General features: G+C 36.9%; 1 protein-coding gene across 8 annotated transcripts in view; it reads right to left on the minus strand.

The window, feature by feature from the left end:
* The window catches only part of NUBPL (NUBP iron-sulfur cluster assembly factor, mitochondrial), a 99,383-nt gene that overhangs the window by 65,432 nt on the left and 11,621 nt on the right, over positions 1-22,330 (minus strand). For 5 of the 8 annotated variants that reach the window (XR_013929705.1, XR_013929706.1, XM_080397044.1 and 2 more), the window contains 3 exons: positions 16,009-16,099; positions 2,252-2,291; positions 2,071-2,161 (listed from right to left, as the gene is read on the minus strand). Coding sequence is in view for 5 of the 8 variants with exons in the window: in XM_080397044.1 (XP_080253170.1) it covers positions 2,071-2,161; positions 2,252-2,291; positions 16,009-16,099 (222 nt within the window). In the remaining 3 variants the exon portion in view is untranslated. The remainder of the gene's footprint in view (positions 1-2,070; positions 2,162-2,251; positions 2,292-16,008; positions 16,100-22,330) is intronic. The other 3 variants (XM_080397047.1, XM_080397046.1, XM_080397048.1) reach the window with 2 other exon arrangements.

Consider the following 22,330-nt stretch of genomic DNA (forward strand, 5'->3'; position numbering starts at 1 on the left):
CACCATCTAACAATAAACACCGTTATAAATACCAACAGTTTTTTTAATGCATAAGTCTGGGAACCTCTACATTTTCTATCTGGCTGACTTAATTATTTTAAGAACTTAATATTTTATCAGCTTGTCTGAACGCACACAAGGTCTTTACACTTATACTATAAATCTAGATTAAGGAGCCAATTTAAATGGTTTATATATAGCTATAGAAGTAAAGCAGCTATTTCTTAAGAACACTAGTTCAGAAAGTTAAATACAAGCAGAATTATTTGACTCTTGCAAGCAACTTTATCCTGTCAAACAAAAGGTAATAGCTATGACCAGTAAGAACAGACAAAGAGAAAACATGGTCAAATTTCAAAGCCCCCAACAGATCACAAAACTATTTCTAACATACAATGTTAGTATCTTTAAAAACATTGCCACACGCTGTGGTCCTCTCCTGTTTAGGTGTCCAAGACTATAACACTATTGGTTCTACCGTTAACCCCTTCCTGAGTGACTAGTAACTACATCAGAAGGGAGATGACAGTTTGTAAAAGCAAAATAGCGAATGTTAGTCTGGAAAAATTATTAGTTACTGTCTAGAAGCCACCTATACATCAGATAGAACCCGCTGGTTCTCCCTGTGATCTGTGTGCTCCTTCCTTTGCAGGAGGAGATGCAAAGAACTTTTTCCAGCACAGATTTAAGACTATCCTTGTCATCATGCAGAAACAAAATGCTTGTGGGGAGAAGAAATTTAGCCTTAAAGCCTTCCTCTTTCAGAATTCAGGTTCCACTGTCAGGGAAATCACTGATGCCCCAAGCATTAATGGACTCTGTCTCGTTCCTACAGTATAATCAGCCAGCATGTAACTGCTTTGTCAGTTGCTAGGGAGCAATGAGCTCATTACACAGCATCATCCATACCCTCCACAAGGACGCTGGCACATGCTTCCCATCTGGGGATACTACTGATTGAAGTAACAGCACTGTTGAGTGCCTGCCAGTCTTCAGTCTCCCAGGGTGGAATATGCCAATACAGCAGGTGCTAACTTCAGTTCTACCTTCGAGGTTTTAGACGCTAGTCTTTGTGAACCTGGCCAACACAATGCAACACACAAAGAGGTCAGAACAGCCTTTCACAGCTATTGGCATGGATAGCCCTTATTTTTAAAGGCCAAATCTCAGAAAATATGTTCTTCCTGAAATTCTGGAAGACACATGGCTTTTCTGACTAGGGCAATGAGTGCCACTATTCTAAAAACTGTGTTAGAGAAGAATTCTGTAAAACTGGAAAAAGGCTGGGGGGAATAAAAAAAAAAAAAAAAAAAAAGTATCTTCTTTTCAGTCATTAAGGGAGCATAAGATTTGGAGGCATTTACAGAAGACATACATAAGCCTAGTGATCTCCAAGCAGTACACATTAAATCCCTGGAATAGATGTCAGCTGTGAACAACTGGGTCACTTCAAAGTCTAAACATGTAACCTTAATGCATTTTTTCAGCTGTTTGTCTCATTAGCACTTCACAGATCTATTCACAGTAAGAGGAAAAAAAAGACCTGCCAAGAAATAAAAAAGCCACCCTGCCTCCATATGCCAGGAAATTTATTAACTAACAATCTATCTGCATTACATAGAGATGGTATCTAATGATTTTCATGTACCTGTCATATGTCAAACGTCACCCAGGAATTCTTAGTGCTGGCAAATTAACAAGCACATAAGGGAACACAGCTGTAGATATGCATAGATACCTATACATGTAAATCCTTTGGCAACTTCCAAATGTTCTTTTTTTTTTTTTTATAATTGCATAAACATAAAAAGTAATGAGAAGGAAGGCAAATTGGGGTGATTCACTCACCAAATGCATAGAACAGCAGATCTGTTTGAAGGGGATCAGTAAACACAAAAAGTGTTAACTTTCTCTTACCTGAAGCTAAGATTAAATTCTTCAGAATTTAAGATGACCAAGATACAGTATTTCTTGTATATGAAATAGTGTCATGGACACTCATATATCAGTTAAATGCATTTTTTAAATAACCAGTTACTTTGAAACACAAATATGTACCCAAGTCCTTACCTGTCTCAACAATTTCTCAACAGCTGACATGACCATGAGCCCTCTCCACACAACCGGGGCAGTCTCTTCTACCAAGAAACCCATAGACATACTGAAACAACAAAGCAAAAACTTAAGCTTTCCAGCGCAATATCAAATATATCTGTAAGGAAGCTTGATTTAAATTAAAACATATGCTCACCATGCGATTCCATAGTTCTTAAGGGGCCTCATTAGATTTTCTAAAACAGAAGGAAACAAGGGTTTTTTTGGTGGGGGGGAGTCAGTTTGGGGTTTTGTTTTTAGGGGTTTTATAAAGAAATAAGCTTACACAATTTTTTTCCTTTTAAAAGTAGTTTTCCCCCCCGTGTTAAAAGCATTTGTCTGTTTTTCTCCCTCATCCCTTCAATACATATATACATTTTTCTATTCTACCAAAGAACCTGGCCCTACATTTTCTTGCATTTTTACTGTGGGAAAAGTTGTAAAAATGTAACGATGTGTGTGCCCATAATGTCACTTTGTGCTGCCGAAACCCACTTCATCTATTCATATGAAACTCCCATGCTACGAGGGATAAATCCCCTGTTGGGCAGCCTTCTATTTCTGCAATACTTCAGTAAATGCAGTCATTTATATCAGAACAAAATCAAAATCCTAAAACATGATGGGATTTAATTTTTTTTTTTAAATTATGCTATTCACCTATCTCACAAATCAGGATCGCTCCCATCAACACACCAGTGTTTTGGGGAATTCTTCTTTTATTGTGTGCTTTGAAACCTACAGAAAAGGTACCAAATAAAGCCACCCCTAAACTAAGTGTTATTAACAGCTCCGGGTAAGAAGTCATGAATTTTTTCCGACTGGCAAAAGTCTGCAGGACAGCACTTCTAAAATATCTGTAGGAACAAAAGACGCTTATTTGAACACTGCAGAGGTAATGTCCTCATCATGCTCCATATTCCTATGCCTTCCAGTGTCAAGAAAAAAACAGAGGGGAGGGGAGAGAACAATATAATTGTTCTGCCGGCAAAGGGAAAAACAAGCAGAAAGTAAAAAAAAAAAAAAAAAAAAAAAAAGTACATTCAAAACAAAACCTCCCAAAAGCCAAAAACTCCCCTTAATAGTCTCTGCCATCTACATCCACGCCTTATCTCAAGATGGCGCACGCACACACATGAAAGAGCAAAATTAATTTTATTTGGTCTAGCTGGTTTATTTTAAGAGCATGCACTGGCAGGAACAAGCAAAAAATAGAATACTTTAAGCAATAAAAAAAATATATTTTAATACATATTTTGACAGAAACGTTTGATGCACCCAAAGTAAAATATGTACAGACAGTAAAATAAAAGCAATATAAATACAATGCAGTGTGTTCAAAGCTGAACTCCAAATTCAGAGAAAACAACACCCAAGAGCGTACAAATTGAACTGCTAAATTCTATACATGAAAGCTTTCAAGCAATCAAGTAAGTGGGCATTCAAGCCATGTAATTTTCTAGAAATATGGCTGAAAATAAATTGGATGCTTTGGTTTACAACTCAAAAAGAACAATAGGAAGCTAAACAAATCACATGACAATTACGTTCAGGAACGTGTATGGAACTGCACACGGGCTTGGACTGGTGCGCTGCACCCACATTAATTCAAGATTTCTCTACTTCTGCTCATGCTACAGTGTATGGTCAGGGCTTATTTTAGTGGCATTATACTGTATAACCCCACTTCTAGGAATCACAGTCTTACTTTTTCTCCTGCAGAGCAATAGTTTTGTTTTGAAGAGGTTGATGACATTTGAACTTCAGCCTAGAGCCACCTTTAGACACTGCTTTGGTGTCCTTGTAAAGAATACACGTACCGCCACATGCTGTAATATTGTTAGAAGTCTTGAGAAAAATGACTACCTATCTACCTAGGAGATGTTTTATAAAAAAGAAACATGCTGTTGCAGGTCCTTTTTCTCCTGTATCACTGCAGATTCGAGGTCTACTTCATTTTTACCATGAAATAGGAATGATTTTAAGAGAAAGAAAAAAAAAGAAACAAAGAAAGAAAGAAAACAAAAAGGGGAGGCTAATCCCTGAGCACACAAGTACATGAGAACCAGGAACTGGAAGGTAAAAAGAATGGAAAAGATGCATTTATTCTGAGAAAGCTCACCAAATTCTATTCATGCCGCTTCTCAGTTCAATCCAACTGTAGTCAAACATCCAGAGGCTAACATCTCAACACCCACCACCTGTATACAGTTTTGTATGTACAAAGCCCAGGTAGACGTACTAATTGCACAGAACAGATACACCTTCAGAGATCTCCCTCTCCTTCACCTCAATGGGCAGAATAGGAGAGTTGCTCTCAGTACACAAATAGTGACCTACAGAGTAGCCAAATGGGTGTCTCTGATGTTAAAACATGTACACCGTTTATTTTCAATGGGAGAGTTTCACGTCATGAAAACTGGATCTTACTTTCTTTGGTTAACAACAGAGACTACAAACTGCTCCGAGCAGCAAGATTTAATCAAGTTTATACAATGCACAAGAACAATGCACATCCTGCTGTACATTCGGGCTATAATATTCTGCATATTCTCAAAGTCATACAAAATACTGCAGAGCACCCCACTGTTTCCTACTGCTAAAAAGCATTCTTAAGACTATCTCAAATCTAAAGTGTTTCAGTGAGCTCCGGTAATCACCCTTGTCTCATCAAAAGCAACAGGCATTCCTCCCCCTTTGCCCTGGGTCTCATGAAGATTTTCTAAAACATAACATGTAAAGAAGATTTAGCTTAATGAGATCTCAGTAACATCTCTAATTCCCATTGCTTTCAGAGTAAACCCTTTCTTCTCTGTTATCAGATGCCTACCATACAGCTCCAAAAATCCAACACACAACAAAACAAGTTTCTTAAAATCACAACACAGCAATATTATGCCACCTGTGCAGTGATCAATAAAGGATCCTTGTTTAGAACTTTTCAGTAAGCTTGATTGTCCTAAATAAAAGGGTGCTGTTTTTTCTCTGAATATATAAAATGGGATCAATAACATCAACAGAGTACCAATGAAATGTCAATAAAATGCCTCTTCTGGTAGGATGCAAGTAGGGCACTGGAAAAGACACACATACAAATTCATGACAGCATTACAGCACATTGCTGATAAAGTTCTAGGACTGGTCTGAAGGCTGCATTGTTAGTCATATGGGGAAGAATGATGTTGAAGGCATTAGGATAGATTTTCTGTATTTTGTAATTATTTTTAATTTTTTCTGCAGAAAAAAAAATAAAATCAAGCCCTGCAGACTATCCTGCCAAGGACTCCATCCTTCTTCTCTCGAAAGCCCGACATAGCCATTCCTTGGTGGCCATAGGTTAGTGCAGCACAGAAAGTACGTACAGAGCTATATATATATGTCATTTTAACTGGGATAGCGCAAAGTTTCTTCATAGTAGCTTGCATGGTGCTATGCTTTGGATATGCAATGAAAACAGTGATGATAACACAGAGGTATTTAAGTTATTACTGGGGTGAGAAGGAGAAAAGCTTTTGATAGTGCGCAAGCATCACCCACCTCACTACTGAGTGGGCTGGAGGTGCACAAGAAGTTGGGAGGGGACAGAGCCAGGGACAGCTGGCCCCAACTGACCAAAGGGGTATATCCCATAGCATATGATGTCATGCTCAGCATATAAAGCTGGGGGAAGAAGGAAGGGGAGGACATTCAGAGTTATGGTGTTCATCTTCCCCAGTAACCCTTACACATGACGGAGTGCTTTCCAAGAGATGGCTGAACACCTGCCTGCCAATGGGAAGTACTGAATTAATTTGTTTTGCTTTGTTTGCAGGCACAGCTTTTGCTTTCCCTGTTCATCTGTCTTTATCTCATCCCGTAAGTTTTTGCACTTTTAACCTTCCAATTCCCTCCCCATCCCTAGAGTGGGGAGTGAGCAAGCAGCTGCATGGCTGGTGGTCAGTCACCTGCCAGGGTTAAGCCACAAGGCCACATTTCAATCCTTGGCTGGTTTTCAGAAGAGGTCTGCTGACTAATACATTAGAGCAAGCAAAGACTTAAGACTCAGTCTTGTCTCATTAGATAAGTAAAGATCATTATTCCAGAAGATTGTGATGTTATACTACACCTCCTTAGGAGGAGGCATCATGCTGTTTAAAAAAAGCAAAGGTAGCACATAATTATTAAATGTGAGCATAGTGGATCATGCAACACCCTAGCAAATCTATTTTGAGCTCACCAAGTGAGTGAGAACTAATGCAGAGGAGCTGCTCAGACTTTTCACGTGTCTGAAATAAGGGGGAGGTTGGGGGTTTTTACCATTTCAAAGAAATAAAAAATATCCATACATAAGATGAGAACACTAGAAGCTCACATTTTCCTCCCTGTTAAAGATTTCCTATTGTACTCAGCTATTTTTGGAACTTGCCACTATAATGGAAGATCAGAGACTTCCTAGAATGGTAACTAATTACTTAAGGTTTGTCTTCAATAAATCTTAATAGGGGAACTCACCTGTCTATCCTAACTGGATTTTGGTCATCAAGCAGGGAAGTGGCACTTTTAAGTTGTTCTGAGTAAGGACATCAATAGCTAAATCTATTAGAAAGTAGAACAATTGTACAATTTTCCAGTTAAAAGCACCTTACTGATCTTTGCATGCAGATTTACAAATGTTTCTGAAGACACTACCAATGCAGCAGGGTTTGCCAGCAGACACCACTGCAAGTTCCAGGCTATGCTCTGAATGCATCGGTTTCCTGACTCTTAATTTTTTATACAAATCCCATTTCCATAACACCCATGCACCCAAACCGAACATTTTTACCTAACGACATGCTTCTGTGGTGGGGAATTATTCTCTCATGTTACAGATGAGGCCATCAAGACCTGGACTGTGAAACTTGCTTTAGGTTATTCAAGAACCCTGTGGATTTGGAGACACAGCATAGGTCTCCAAATCCACAGAGTTCTTGAATAACCTTGGGCAAGTTTCACAGTCCAGGTCTTGATGGCCCCACTTACACCACCTCCAATGTTGGAAAGCATGTAATGCACAACCAGTAAACATCTGCACAACCGATAAACATCTAGAAGATCTAAAAAGTTTAGGTGCATTACTGAAGTTAGGTATTTTCCCTTGAAACTCCCAAATATATCTGAAAGAATTAAAATTTTCAAAAGCAAACTGAGGCACAACGTACAACAGAAAAAGCTGTAGAAAGTTACACTACGTATTGTCTGCAACACCTAAGTCTCCAAATAACATTTTAGCATCTCTCATTTAAAAGCGTTAAAGCAGCAGCTTTAAAAGTAGATTTCAAAATAACTTGTTAAGTTTAAGTATTCCTTGAACTTTCACAGTATGCTATTTAAATAAAACCCATACTGTAACTCCTCTGCATACATTTACCAAAATTCAAGCGAGCTGATATTTATTGATAGTTTATACAAAACCTAAAGGTTCTGCTGCTGTTTGCATAGCTCATCATTAGTTGATGTTTTAATGACAAATTGTTATTTTCTACCTACTCACATCTCAGTGATATCTCCCTGCCCGAAACACAGGTGACATATAGCAAAACAAAACACGCAGTTACCATGCTAGTCAGAGAGAGACACTGCAGAACAGTCTGTGGATTCCAGTACAAGATTATCTAAGACAAACTCAATTAACATGTCATACACACAGAAAAGCTAAAACAGATTTTCAGTATGGTCACTTGTAAAATCTCAGAAACTTCTGCATCACCTAGTTTTTAATTGTGCACAATTTCATGCTGCAGTGACTACAGGATACTCTATCACAATCTTAAATTAGGACTCCAACTTATACAGCACCTTCCGTTAATCACAGTAAACACTAATTCTCAAATGGCTGTCACTATGTAGAAGTATAAGGAACTTATTTGCTGTTTATTTTGAAAGTCACCTCCCAAGATAAACATTCTGTAACGGGAGGATACAGGCTCCCCTGAAGGACGTAAAGGCTTCAGACTACATAGGGTTTCCAACAACAGGAGGGAGAAAGGACAAAGGAAGGGGGCAAAGGACAGAGGAAGGAAGGAAGGGGGAAAATGACAGTAAGAGTAACAAAAAGGTTGGTCTTTACTTGCGTAAACATAGACACCTCCTGCCACTCCGGACACCTTAGGAAGCTGAGGTTTGTACAGGGCTGGCAGATTTAACAGAGGACATGAGGGAGAGCCATAGGGGCAGCTAGATGCCAGACACCACACTCCAACATGCTTAAAGCAGTACTAGTTTCCTAAGCAAAGGCAAGTGAATTCCACGCACAATGCAGTAAGAAGGGAAGAGAAATACAGCAGAGGCAAGGGGGACAAACAGCAACAGGGCCCCAGGGTATCCCACAATAAAACACAACTTATGTCAGAGGGGAAAGGATGCTGTCACCAAAAGAAGGTTAGTCTGAGTCACAAATTTTAAATCATTGTTTTAACTGCTTATGCCAGAAGCTCAGAATATTCTATGGCAAGTGACAGACTAGTTGAGACTACAAGCTTTATTTCACAATGTGCTAGAAGTTTATTTGCAGGATTGCCCCAGAAATACTGCAATTTATATTTTAAGGTTGAAGAACTCCACACAGGAAAGGCTGTCATATCCCATTACATCCCACACTAACAGTGTTATCTAACCACAAACACATCACAAATACTTAAACCAAAGCAAACTAGCAATGAGACTCAAAGAGCATTATTCAATGCTTACTGTTCAACTTTAAGAAACAAATGCATAAAGAAATGCAGCTTTTCCCCAGAAGATTAGCTTCTAATATTTAGTCGGTCTAGCAATCCCATTACTTGAGTAGATTTTCCACTTTCTTTCCTCCTGATACACTGCAGAGGAAACAAACCACTCAAAGTTTTTTCATTAACGGAACTGTTTTGCAGATATGACTTCATCAGTCCTACCTAAAAGCAAAAGAACTAATTGCTTGCTGGAAGACTATACCTGTACCAGACTTGCTTTTGAAGTAAACAGCACAATGATTTAGTTATATCTTTGTTACATTTTAAAGCACTGATGACTTGTTAGGATTAGCATAGTAACACAGGACTAGTTCTAAGTATCTTGCCATTACCTTCCATCACAGATGTCTTCCCCACAATTGCTGAAATAACCAACATTTTGAAAAGCCCTCAAATTCCCACGGAGCCAAAAAAGTTTACTTATAGTGGATCAAAAGCTTTAGTAGACTAATTTAGGTGGGTTCTTTTAGTTCATTATACCCACGAGGAATAAAATTGACTAACACAACGTTCAGTTCAAGGTTCCTGACACACAAAACCTCTAGGAAAGGTCATGTTATCTGAAGCACTGACCTGCTTCTGTGAGTGGGGGACTCCCCAGGTCAGTCACATAACAGTGTGACAGAAAACAGTAAAGCAGAACAGGGAGATGCAGGAACCCAAGGGGCAGACATTCCCTCTGCATTACTTTCAAGATCTAACTTCAAAAAACTTCCCAGTTAACTAGGGACCATCACTGCTTTCAAAGCAAAACTATGAACTCAGTACATTTGATTCAGCCTTTTTAGGTTCAATACTACAATCAAGACCTGAAAAAATAAAGTGTAGGTGAAAAGACATGGAATAAAAATCTGTTCAAAGGTTTATCTGTCATTTGGGGGGGAAAAAAAGCACACCTGGACGCTGATGATATAGATTACAGTAAACTTGTTGATTCTCCACTTTAATATATGCAGGAACACTTTTTAAAAAAAAAATACTCCCTTTTGCATTTCACATGAATCCCCACACACATTGTTCTGTGATTTTATTCTAATTTCAGCACTTGTAAAGTTAAAGTCTATGTACTTCACAAGATTATGAACATCAACTAATGCAAAGGCAACAGATGCTAGTTTTAAACTGTCACTTTTAGCCTCTGGTCACTATAGGGAAAGGATTAGAATACAATTAAATTGAAATTAAGTTTTAAAAGGATAAAAATATGTTTCTATTATGTATTCTGCTTCATTTCTTTATTCTGAAAAGCCACTCCATTGTACTGTAGAGAAGGCGGAGGGAAGAGGAAAAATACAGCAAGAAACCCACTGAGAAAAAAACAAAGTGAAATTGCAAAGTACAAATATTGAGAAAATTCAGAATCAGTTACAGTCCTTTAATTTTACTTCTAGAAGAGAAGGGAAACATTTATTCCTCTGAAATAGGCAAAAAAGGTAAATGTGTTCAGTGTACAAACAAAAGAATGAATCATTTCGTTTGTTTATGTACAATTAAACACATATCACATTACTATAATAAAACTATTCTGCAATTTAATTCCAATTTGTATAAAAGTTGAACGAGACAAACCATCTGTATCTCTAAGAGTAAACTTTATAATGTAATGAATATTTGCTAGCCATAATCCATATTAAAACATTTATTATTACTGCACTGCAGGATTAACAACGTGAAAAGTAACACACTTCCACTTTCAAGTACTTGAAATGTATTTTTGCAGGTTATAGTGTTTCAGTAATTCATACTGCAAGAGCATTTAGTAAAGTTTGGCTTGCCATTTATCCAGAAAAGACTGCTCTCGCTAGAGGCTTTAATTACTACATTACCTTTCTCACACTTTCTTGCCTTACTTTTTTCGTAGTTTTAAGTATGAATTCAAGTACAATGAAGAATAAATTTTTAATAAATTAACTGTCAAGAGGGTTTTTTATTTTTTTAAACAGCAGCTAATAACCGCATGCCTATAAATAATTCCTCGCAGAGCTGAGTATTCTCCACCTCCTTTCCCTTCCAAGTAAAGGTCAATTTTTTCCACAAGTGTACTCAACACTAGCTGAATTAATCCAGTTTGAGGTTAATTGTTACAGGCTTGAGGGCAATAGTCAAGGTCCAGAATAAAATACTTAACACTTGAGCATCTTCTGATTTTCAACTACCTCATCACATATGAAAGAGCCTCCAAAATATAAACCACAACTAATTGCAACATTCTGAATTATTACTTTATAATATATATAATTAATATATATAATATACATTAGCATATATAAGACACATGGGACTACTCGATTTCAGCCATACAGATAAACTGGGATAAGACATCACCAAACACAAAACACGGGGTTTCAGTTTGGACTTCTTTCAAAATACAATCAGTAAAGCATATTATTAGACTATACACAATCTAAAAATCACTTGTTCAAAAATCAAGAGGTAATGGCAGCAGCTAATATGACTTTTTTTTGAAATAAATTTATTTTTTACTTAAATTAATCATGATGCAGTTCCACTGCTAAAGCATGATAAAGACAACCTTGTTCTGGAATACGCTTATGTAAGATCCAGAAATTTCTTCATGCTACCTCAATAACTACCCTACCTACGTAACATATTCTATGTTTAACTCTAAATATTCTATTCATAACCCTCAAATGGATTCACCACAAGCCCTTGATACAGCTACTTCCAGCAGATATCTTTAAACAGTCACAGCAGATTCTATTTAAAATTAGCACTTTCTGTTACAAGATTCTGCTACCACAGTGAAAAGAATAGCCTACATGTAAATGTGGCCCAGTGAAAAAATGCAAGTGTCCATTCCTGACTTCAGAATTTCATCAGTAATTTCATTTCTATAGCTCTTGCAATATTACAAGACTCAATGGGGCCAGCCACAGCTACTGCTAGCTTTCTCTCATAAATTAGTTTTTATTCCAAATTTTGAAAAGATGCCCACTGCTAATATTTTGAATATACTATTTTATTAAGAAATAAAATAGACACCAAGGATACCATGAAGTGGCAACGAAGTTTTGAAACATTAAGAGAGCACTCAACTGTCACAAAGGAAAAAACCTACCAAAACCTTCATAATCATTTAAATTAAACTATATTTACCTGGCAAAACTGCAGTATCTTTTTGGCAATGTAATAGCTTTTACTCTCTGCCAGCTGTTTAAATGATAGATTTTTTTTTTTTTCTATTAAAGAGGGGGGGGAGGCAGGGGAAGAAATTTTGTGGTTCACTAAGCCAGGAAACGGCTTTTAAGTAAATTCTGTGGGAAAAGAATTGAAGTAATGCTTTTGTTACTTGTGTCATAAGCATTGCCCTGTGTATATATTGTAGATAATGTTAATATTTATCCTATTTATCCCATAGTTAGATAATCCTCCATTAGCTAATTAAATTCAGTTGTGAACTTATTAACCACTATTTCCCTGACTATTTAGTTAAAGTATTTTTGAATGACACCCTATTCAATGTTAGGGGGCTTTCCAATGTACTACAGTTTGCAAAATTAATTTTATGAGCATCTTCCATTTATACAGACTCTCTCCTCACTAAGAACTCCTAATTCATTTTGAAAACTTAAATTATAGCAAAACTATAATAATTTCTATTCAGAAGTAATAACTGCTGCACGGATTTATTCTGCATGGTACCAGGCATCCCTAATCCCTTTTCAGCTGCTACATGTGAGAGAAGAAATAGAAATGTAAGAGTGCAAGAGCGCTCATAACCTCCCAGGATTGCTCTACAGATTCATTTAAATCCAGGCCTCACACTGAAGACAGAAAGTAAACGACTTTAAAGATTATTTTTTATTGCTATGCTATTAAAAAAATGTTTTTAGTTGACTTACTGCTATGTATACAGTTAATGCACATCTTTAAAACATACTGCCTGTGTTTGCTCAATTACAGTACAAAACTATTTGTTCAGAGTTCATATTTAGTTCTTGAAAATGTAATAAGAAATCAGATAATAACATAAAGCTTGTTATACCAAAATACAAGGATCATACATATTTTTATATCTATATATGTATATACACACACCATTATATATATCTACGATGGGTCACTTCCTTGCAAGCTTATCCTGTCACTCACTATAGGAATTCCTGAGGTTCACAGTTAAAGCTTCTTATGCCCTCCAAATCCCTATTATCACAATGAAACCATCCTAACGTCAGCTACTTTTCCAGCACTTTCATTGTTGTTACTGTACAGCTTCACCAGCCCAAGAGTCAAAAGTGCACCGAGAAATGAACAGAATTCCTGAAATACAAATTCTATCCTGTTATCATTCACACTGAATTACTACATGAGTTTCTCAGTAGACCTCTGTCATGTGTCAAGCTTTTGAAATACACAAATTCATTTTCTGTCAGTTAAAAAATAAGGTATGTTCTTAAATCCTGGTAATATTTGCTTGTACATTCCACACAAAAGTAGAAAGAATACACTTTAGCAATCAAAATGTTAGTGCTTACAAGTCAACAGCAGCAACTTCAATTCAGGGAAATCCTCCAACTTCTTTCTATTACATTGAATTCCATATTTTTTAACACTTGAAACATGTTAAGACAAAAGCTTATAGTGAGTTCTCAGCTGTATACACAAAACATCTACAGTCACTGAAATTTATATACAAATAAATTGAGCTGCCCTAGTATCTCACTCAATATACTCTTCAGTTCTTTCATTCCTAGCATGTTACTTTCTATGACTACATGAAATAGACTGGGCAATTTGCTTCTTATTTGTGTCCATGACATGGATTTAAATTTGGTACGGAACCCAGCAAAATGTGTAAGAAGTTCAACATTATCTAATCACTTTTTCAGATGGGGGCAGGGGGGGTAGGAGAAACAATTTTTTTTTACATTATCTCCTTTGGAAAGGAAAAAGTCAACATCACATAAAAAGGAAAAGAGGGGGCACAAGAAGAACAACACAACACAATCCCTTTTGTGTTTGTACTTCATAATGCACTTCAAAGACAAAATTCCTAGCAAAAAAAAATAAATCTGTGTTATGGGAAAACACAGCCTGTAAGACATACACCCTCAATGTGGTCCAAAGTACAATAGAATGCAAGAATACTTCAGTTTGTATCAGGAAGTCAAACTCTACTGATGATGCATGAGAGGGGTCATTTATTCATTTATTACACAACAAAATTAGCCTTTGACTTCAAAACATAAAACAGAAACCCAACAAATGAATCCAAGTACTCTCCTTCTCCCTTAAAAATTAATTTAAATAAAGTCTGTATTTGTAAGCCAGGTACTCAAATGTAGAAAGTAATCAGTCTGACAGTTGCCTCTATAAGCACATGCTGTGCATCCGTATATGGAAATACATTACGTTTTCTTTATCCAGAGTACAGGATGTAAGTATAACGAGACAAAATTGTAGTTATATAAGAAATACTAAGTTTGCCACTTACTAATTTTTCAGAGGCTAACGTGGCAAGCTCAATAACCACCCTTTAAAGATACTGGCACCATTTCACTGTGCATGCTTTATACCAAGTGAGAATGTACAGAACAACCACCACCACCATATCCATAAATTAAAATCAGTTACAAACGGCCATTCTACCAAGGCAGAATAGATGGAGAGAGATGGAACTTTCTATGAGGAAAGGCTGAGAGAGTTGGGGTTGTTCAGCCTGGAGAAGAAAAAGCTCCAGGGAGACCTTATTGCAGCCTTTCAATACTTAAGGGGGCTTGTAAGGAAGACAGGGAGAAACTTCTTAGCAAGGCCTGTTGGGACAGGACAAGGGGTAATGGTTTTAAACTAAAAGAAGGTAGATTCAGACTAGACGTAAGCAAGAAATATTTTTACAATGAGGGTGGTGAAACGCTGGAACAGGTTTCCCAGATAGGTGGTAGATGCCCCACCCCTGGAAACATTCCAGGTCAGGATGGATGGAGTTCTCAGCAACCTGATCTAGTTGAAGATGTCCCTGGTTGCTGGAGGGGGGGCTGGACTAGCTGACCTTTAAAGGTCCTTTCCAAACCAAATTATTCTATGATTCTACGACAAATAAACAAAGATCATGGCATGAAAGGAAGTGGAAGGAATATTTAACTTCCTTTTTACCTAGCAATTCTTGCCTGCAAACATTAATGGATATTTACAGTTATTATTTCACTGAAGCCCTTTTATGTCCTGTTTGAACTGGTACACATCCTTGATCCCTCCCTGTCAACAAGTACTGACGGTTTGTACTTTCTTCAGTAGGATCCCAGTACTTTTTATCATGTAGGCCAGGTGTTACCATGCAGGACTGTTTTTGCCTGTGGTTACATGCTTTTAATTTTTATAATTACAAGCACTTTTATCACAGGATGGGCAAAACAAAACATTAAATAAATCCTATTGACTCAGCATCCCTACCACTCCCAAAAAAAGCACAGTCCCTTACACTGAAGCATCACTAACAGATTATCAGGATAAAGCATCCCTCAGTTTCACCCTTGGTTGGCCTGGGTGTAAGTTACATTTCTCAAAGGTAAACAGACTTTACGCAACCTTTCAACTTCAGGTCTTCTCTACTTCTCTCCAGACCTTCCCACCTAAATTTACCTTTCCCCAGACCTGAATCCTTCCTAGCTGAAGAAAAACTAGGAGTTCTGTCTACTGTCTTTAACTTCAGGTAGTGAAGCCACCACTACTGCATTCCTAAATGTACATCTTCAAATAAAATAAATCAAGTGGTCTAGCCTGTCATTTCAATGACATTTTACATAAGCTACCATAATGATCCTTCTCTTATTTCCTAGATTTGACTTTTTTTTTCCCTAGACTAGTGGGTTTTGGGCTTTAATTTGGAGGTCTTCTATAGAGGGATCCCACATAGCAAGTTTAAAACTACTGACAATAACCTTCATTTCCTAGCTATCCTTTCCAGCATCCCTAGTAATAATCCATAAAACTCCCAAAGCCCATGAATCAACATAAAAAAATGACCCTAAATATGCTCCCAGTTGTACAAGCTCACTTTGAAAGAAACCTCATTACTAGAAATAAAAAAAAGTTAAGTCACATCTTCTGTTTGCATACCTTCTGTGCCACACCAAGGAAGCACCAATGGCTGGTCCATGCTCATCCCTGTATAAAGACGACAGCAAGAAAAATCATTTCCACTTACTTGGTGTTAATTCTGGGTTTCCTTTTAAGTTCATCATCTTTGGAATTGAAGGTCCATAAACATCTGCATCAAGTAAACCAACTTCTTTTGTCTGTGTAATGAACCAAAACAAAAAAAACTATTTGTCAAAATGTCTGCCTTTATGAATTATTAGTTGAACAAAATTTCAAAACTGCCTATAGAAATAAAAACATGATTTTGATTTTAGACATAATCATTGTTTCCTTTCTCTCTAAATAGCAGCTGAAGCATGAAATATGATGTCTCTGAGCTGAGCCAGACATCTTCACAAAACCTTCATTCCTTCACAGAATCCTCACTTGCAAGTTTTCTTAATTACAATGTAGACCACAGATTGTATATTAACAAACATTATAAGCAATGTTCTCTCTACTCTGTGTACATTTACACAGAAGTAATATTTCAATGTTTTTAAAGGTATTAAATTTCATTGTAAAAAAAGACAAGCGATGTTTGTAAATGTAATCAAATTAATGCAATTTGAATTATACTAGTGACTACAAGGAATGTGAAAAACATAAAAACATATTTTTAATCATGCATTTAAGTGGCCAGAGTAAACTTTTGCAGACACCTTGAAAATACTGAAATGCAAGTCTCTGAAGCCAATTAAGCAGGCATAATACTTTAATCAGATGCATTTACACAAAAGAATACTAAAAAAATTCAACTACATATGGTACATTAGGCAATAATCTCTAAACAAAAGTTCTTTTAACTATGTAGTCTAGACTTGCAAGATTCATCTCTATATGCCTTTTTACAGATATATATATAGACACATATTTTGAGGAAATCAAACTATTTTTCATACAGATGGCAAGACACACTACCAATTTCCAGGTTCTGCAAATTAAGCAGTAAAGAGCAAACCCTTTGGTATGTTGAACATGAAGTTTCTCTACCATGAAAAGCTAACTGTATTCAACATTTTGCAAAACTGCAAGCACGTATGTTTAAGGGCTTGTTTGAAAGGTTAATGCAGCAATGGGAGCTTTTCCAACAATGCCAAATCAGACTTCCACTGTTAGTGTTTCAAGATGTGGGCTCCATTGTTTGGATGACGTTTTCATGATTTGGTATCATACATTAAGCCGTTTTGTTATCACAGTTCCAATAGGAAAGATGGAAAGAAAGATACAGGTTCAGTGGTAACAATCAAGTTTCTGGTTAGAAGAGTATAATGAGGCTTCGAATGCAAGTATACAGTATCTCAACCCTTGAACAGGGTTTTCTAAACATGAAGAACATTCTTTGGCATCACAATCAGTTAGTTTGGTGGTTTGGTTTCTTTTAAACAGAAATGCACTTGGATTAAAAATCTAGGTATTCAGGCCACTACTTCCAAATAAATCTGAATTTCAATTAAGACAAATAGACTAACTCACAGAAGCCTAGACACCTGAGAATTAAGACTGACCCTTTTTACTACAACATATGTAATAATTAAGAGTTTGGGTCTGGGTTTTTAGAGTCTGGGTTAGAGTTGGGTTTTTAGGGAGTGGGTCTGCTTTTGGGGTTTTTTTCCTTCTCTTCTTTTAAGCTGTTGCTATTGAACCCTGAAGACACTCTTAACAGATGAACAGTTTAATGTGTTAAATTTACCTAATATAAGCCAAATGCATCTTAAACTTTACAACTGAGATGTAAAAAAAATGCACTGCCATAGATCATCTACTATGTACTTTGAAAAATAAGTTTTTACTACAAAAATCAAACAAATTTGGCTTCAGTTATTCAATGTATTATTTTTTTTTTATTAAACAGAGCAAAGCATATGCAGTTATATGGATTATTTCATTTAGATCTTTTTAACATTTTTTTCTTTATAACATCTCGTGAAAACTTTCAGAAAAGTTCGGGAGCTACTCTGACAAATTATTTATTCTATTTCTTTCCTACTGTATGAAAGCTGCAATTTCAAAAAGACAGAAGAGACCCATTTTTATGTTAGATTTCAAAGACATCAACAGTATTAGAGATTCTTTGTTCTTGTACAAAACACATATTTTAACAGATTAGAAGGATTCATGACTCAGTCCCTTTATCTGTGTCAGCAGCTAATCCAACCCATCAAAACATCATCTCAGGACTGTGCCACCTAATTCCTTCTCAAATAAAAGTAAATATTTGCAGGAAAACTACATAGTGTTTTATATCTGACTGACACAGTCTCCCTCAATTTTTTAAGGGTTTTCCCCCCAACAACACTGGTGACTTTCCACTGACTAACTACAATGATCTTACAACTCGCTACAGTTCTGTTTTCAGCCTGAAGGGACTTAAGCTTTAAAGAGGAATGATGATCCGAATTAATTAGACCGACTTTATGACCTCCTGGGCATAGGCAGAACTTCACCACCACACGCCACTTATTTCTAGGAGTCAGCAAGAACACGAGTTTACCAAATTTCCTGAAATGAAGAAAAAAATACATACACACTGGGAAAAAAAAAATATCCCTCAGTTACCTAGAAGGTCTTGGCAAATTCAACCACTACTCCAAATGACAAAGTAGATCTTTATTTCAAACTAGTACAATAAACCTGATAATTTTTCAAAACAATTTACACACTTCCTCAAAAGTAAGAAAGATGCCCATTTCCAAGACGCACTGCTTTTGTTCCTGGATAAGGTTCAATAAAATAGTTGTCTTCAAACAAAGATAATTAACAGATCCTCCAGTTTCTACAACTCATGTTACTGAAAGCACAAGTGTTCCTCTAAGCATGGTGCTTTCTACAGGACTATCAGAGAAAGGTCTTCCGGAAAATCTTTAAATCATTGGCTGAACCTCACTAAAGATAACCCAAGGGGGGGGGGGGGGGGGGGGGCGCCTTCCTCAACAAGCAGTTCAACGTGTTAGGTAAAAAGAGTTCATACTGCCTAAAAGTAGAAGCTTACACAGAAAGCACTGGCCCAATAAGCCAACAGTTTGATTTTTGTCTCTGCCAACTATCCCTGTGTTTGCAGTATTTAAGCATCCCTAGAAAACTAATTAAACCTTGAGTAAAGGGTTATTATTTTCTTGGAAAAACATTATGGCAGCTACCAAAGGATCTTTTAAGACAGGCACAGCACGGTCCAAATAATCTCTTCCAGCATTTACAATGTTTTAAAACCCGAAGAGACAAAATAATTTGCAGACACCTGATCAACATGAAACTGTTAATCACAATTACCAACACTTGATACTTCTCTTGCTGAGTGAAGTTTAATCCAGATACATGAGTTACAATAATACAAAAATTAAATTATATTTTAATAAACCGTGTTTTCACCCATATAACCCATACCTCATATAAATCAGCACATCTTTCAAAGTACTGCTGTATTAAAACAAATCCTAAAAATCATGCATAACATCAGACAAGGCAAAAAAGAACATCTGGGCAGAAGGAATAGATACAAAGGATTGAAAGCAGGGCCAAGAAGGCAGCTCAAAGACAGAAGAAGGAAAAAGAGGTGGAAGGAGGAAAAAGCAGTGCTAGGATTCCTCTAATGTCTGTCCTCTGATACTATTTTCATATGCATATACATCTCATACCGATGCTGAATCATTTTTTTTTCTTCTGTATTACTAGAGTTACAAGGACAGAAATGCAGCACTCAAAGTACATCCAGGCACGTCAAAGTCCCCCTACTGCTAAGTGTTCTTCAGAGCACAGCACACACCACTGCTACAGCCACCCCCAGGACTCTGCAGGAAAAGGATTCAGGTAATACAACTCCACCATCTTCGTCTGGCTGCATTTTCTCCTTTTAAACATACTTCAGACCTGTGCTATTAAACAAAAATCATTCTGTCTCTCCAGCTGTCATAGCCACAACCAAGATCAAAAGAGCTTTTCTCAACATTTGTCCTCTTCCTTCCACCTGCTCAGCTGTGGAAGAAGGTTTGAATCAATCTTCAAGTTTATTACGCTTGAAAAATACTTGCTAGAGACCTGTATTTTTTTATTGCCTTACTGCAAGTTCTGAACAGCTTAAACTCTTAAGATAAAATTGACAGTGTAACCATTCCCATATGATTTAATCATGTACTTCCACATCACTGGAAGCTACTCTGAAAAAATATAGTAAACTAACAAATGCAGAATTATCAACCTCTTCGTACAGAGCAAGATCCTTACCAGTATTCCATCAGGCAGACAGTACACAAAATTAGAACTAAATATATTGTCGGTACATGAAAAAAACAAAAGTACTCCCTCAGTCTATTCAGCAAAAAGTGTATTTAAAGACTCACAGATGTTCACATGTACCTTCTAAGCAATGCTTTCAAGGTTTGCCTCCCTCTCTAGCGAAATGCTCTCCAGCATAGGCTAACTACTGCTAGGGGTTGCTCTTTCTGCAGTACTAGTGCTAGCTGTCATGGTCTCTGATCATTGGTGAGCTCGAGACCACAAAAAAAAATTAAAATTACAGGATAAAGGACTGTGGTAAAGAACTGTAACTCCTCTTCATCTTCTGCTTTTACACCACTGGCTACATCATCCTCGTTACTTCACTACCACTGATTTCTCAACAAGATACTGATTTATTCAACTAGACCTTTCTAAAGAATTCTGACAAATATTCAGCATAAGGTACACCTATATAATCACTGCATCTCTTACCCCTGTACAAATACAAACAATAAAGTTCTCATTCCAATTTATAAATTTCTCTCACCTACACTAAGAAATTAAAACAAGTTTTCACAGACACCAGATACAGATTCTACAGTTACAAAAAAAACCCAAATGCTGCATCAACAGATAAAGAAGATATTCTTGTATATATGCCTGAAAGATGAGAATCCTACAGCTTCATTTTATGCAGCGTATAAATTACAGGCATAGATTAACCTCACTACTTCCTTCAACTTCCCTGGCAAGATTCTCAACATAATTAAAGTTCAGTTTAGCCTTTGAACTTGGCCACTGCCTTGTGAGTGATAGAGATCTGCAAGATAGCTGTATTCTGAATTAATGATTTTCAAGCTCTGAACTTAGTTGTAATAAATCCTTTTGGGGGAAAATTAAAATAAAGATGTTGAAGGCCATATTAGACACAATCCTCCTATATACTGGCAGAGAGAAGTCTTGTAAAAACCAGTAAATTTGGCGACCTTTGCTTTTTGTTATACACATTCAGAATTATTCAACTATTACATTTGTTCTCTTAGACAGGTGAGTTCTGCTATACACGGTCCTTGTACAGATGACACAGGTCCAACAGGACAAAACAATCCATATCCTTCCTCCTGTTAAACTATTTTAGCAGACACTTAAGGGTTGTTTATAGTGTCTGATAAACTTTCTTTATGTACATTCCCTTTGTTGTCCTTCAAGTAACATTAACTATGAAATCAACTACATTTTCCACTAACAGATTCTTCAAGCAAGTACAACCAGTCCCATTCACATATCACAGAGGACCCCTACCACATATAATTCTCTGTTCAGTGGAGCATCTGGTGATACTCATTGATTTTTTCCAAGCTGCCTACCGCTTCATTGAGGAATAAGCCTGATGAAAGACTTCATGCCAACAGAGAGAACGAAGGGAAAAAAAAAAGGGGGGGGGGGGGGGGGGGGGTTTAAACTCACAAAAAGCTGCTATAAATAACTGTTAATCAACACAGCTTGCGTTACTGCTAAACATCCAGAGACTCTGACAGCATTAATTCCATTTTTGCTCATCTTTTCTGAGACTTTTTTTCCATACTTGGTAGGGTACATGCATCCCCACTGGATGTTAGCACACGATATTTTACTTTGAAGTAAACTCTGTAGACCATCAGAATTCCCTGGTGTTCAGCCTCGGAGTGACAGAGGCATAGGTTAATAAGCTGTCATTCTTCTATACGGCAAAGGATTCCCTACATTAGAAGTGCTTCCAATATACAGCAGCTACAGCCCATCCCGAAGACAGAAATTTCATCTTTTCTAAGTGAAGGTGCCGGTTATTTTTAAAGCTGGTGCTCTTAATCCACTACAAGGACTCTAAATTTACCTTTTTAATATCATTATAGACTTAGAGCTGATCCCAACCTGCAAGCAGCAACACACAGGACAAAAAAGAACTTAAAATCAGGATAGGCTCTGGATCTCTCGTTTGACATACTGACACACTGAACAGCCATCCTTTAATCCCTAATTCTCTAACCCTTTCAGCTCCACACTATTTAAGTGCCTAGCTTTTAATTGGATTAAAACCAAAAAAGTACCACTGCAGTTTTCTCACTCTATCCTTGAAACACGGACTTGTTTTAAACACACTTCTACAGGTTTAAAACCCCTTTTCCTTCAAGATC

This window comes from Falco punctatus (genome assembly GCF_963210335.1).
Source record: "Falco punctatus genome assembly, chromosome: 7".
Lineage (NCBI taxonomy): Eukaryota > Metazoa > Chordata > Aves > Falconiformes > Falconidae > Falco > Falco punctatus.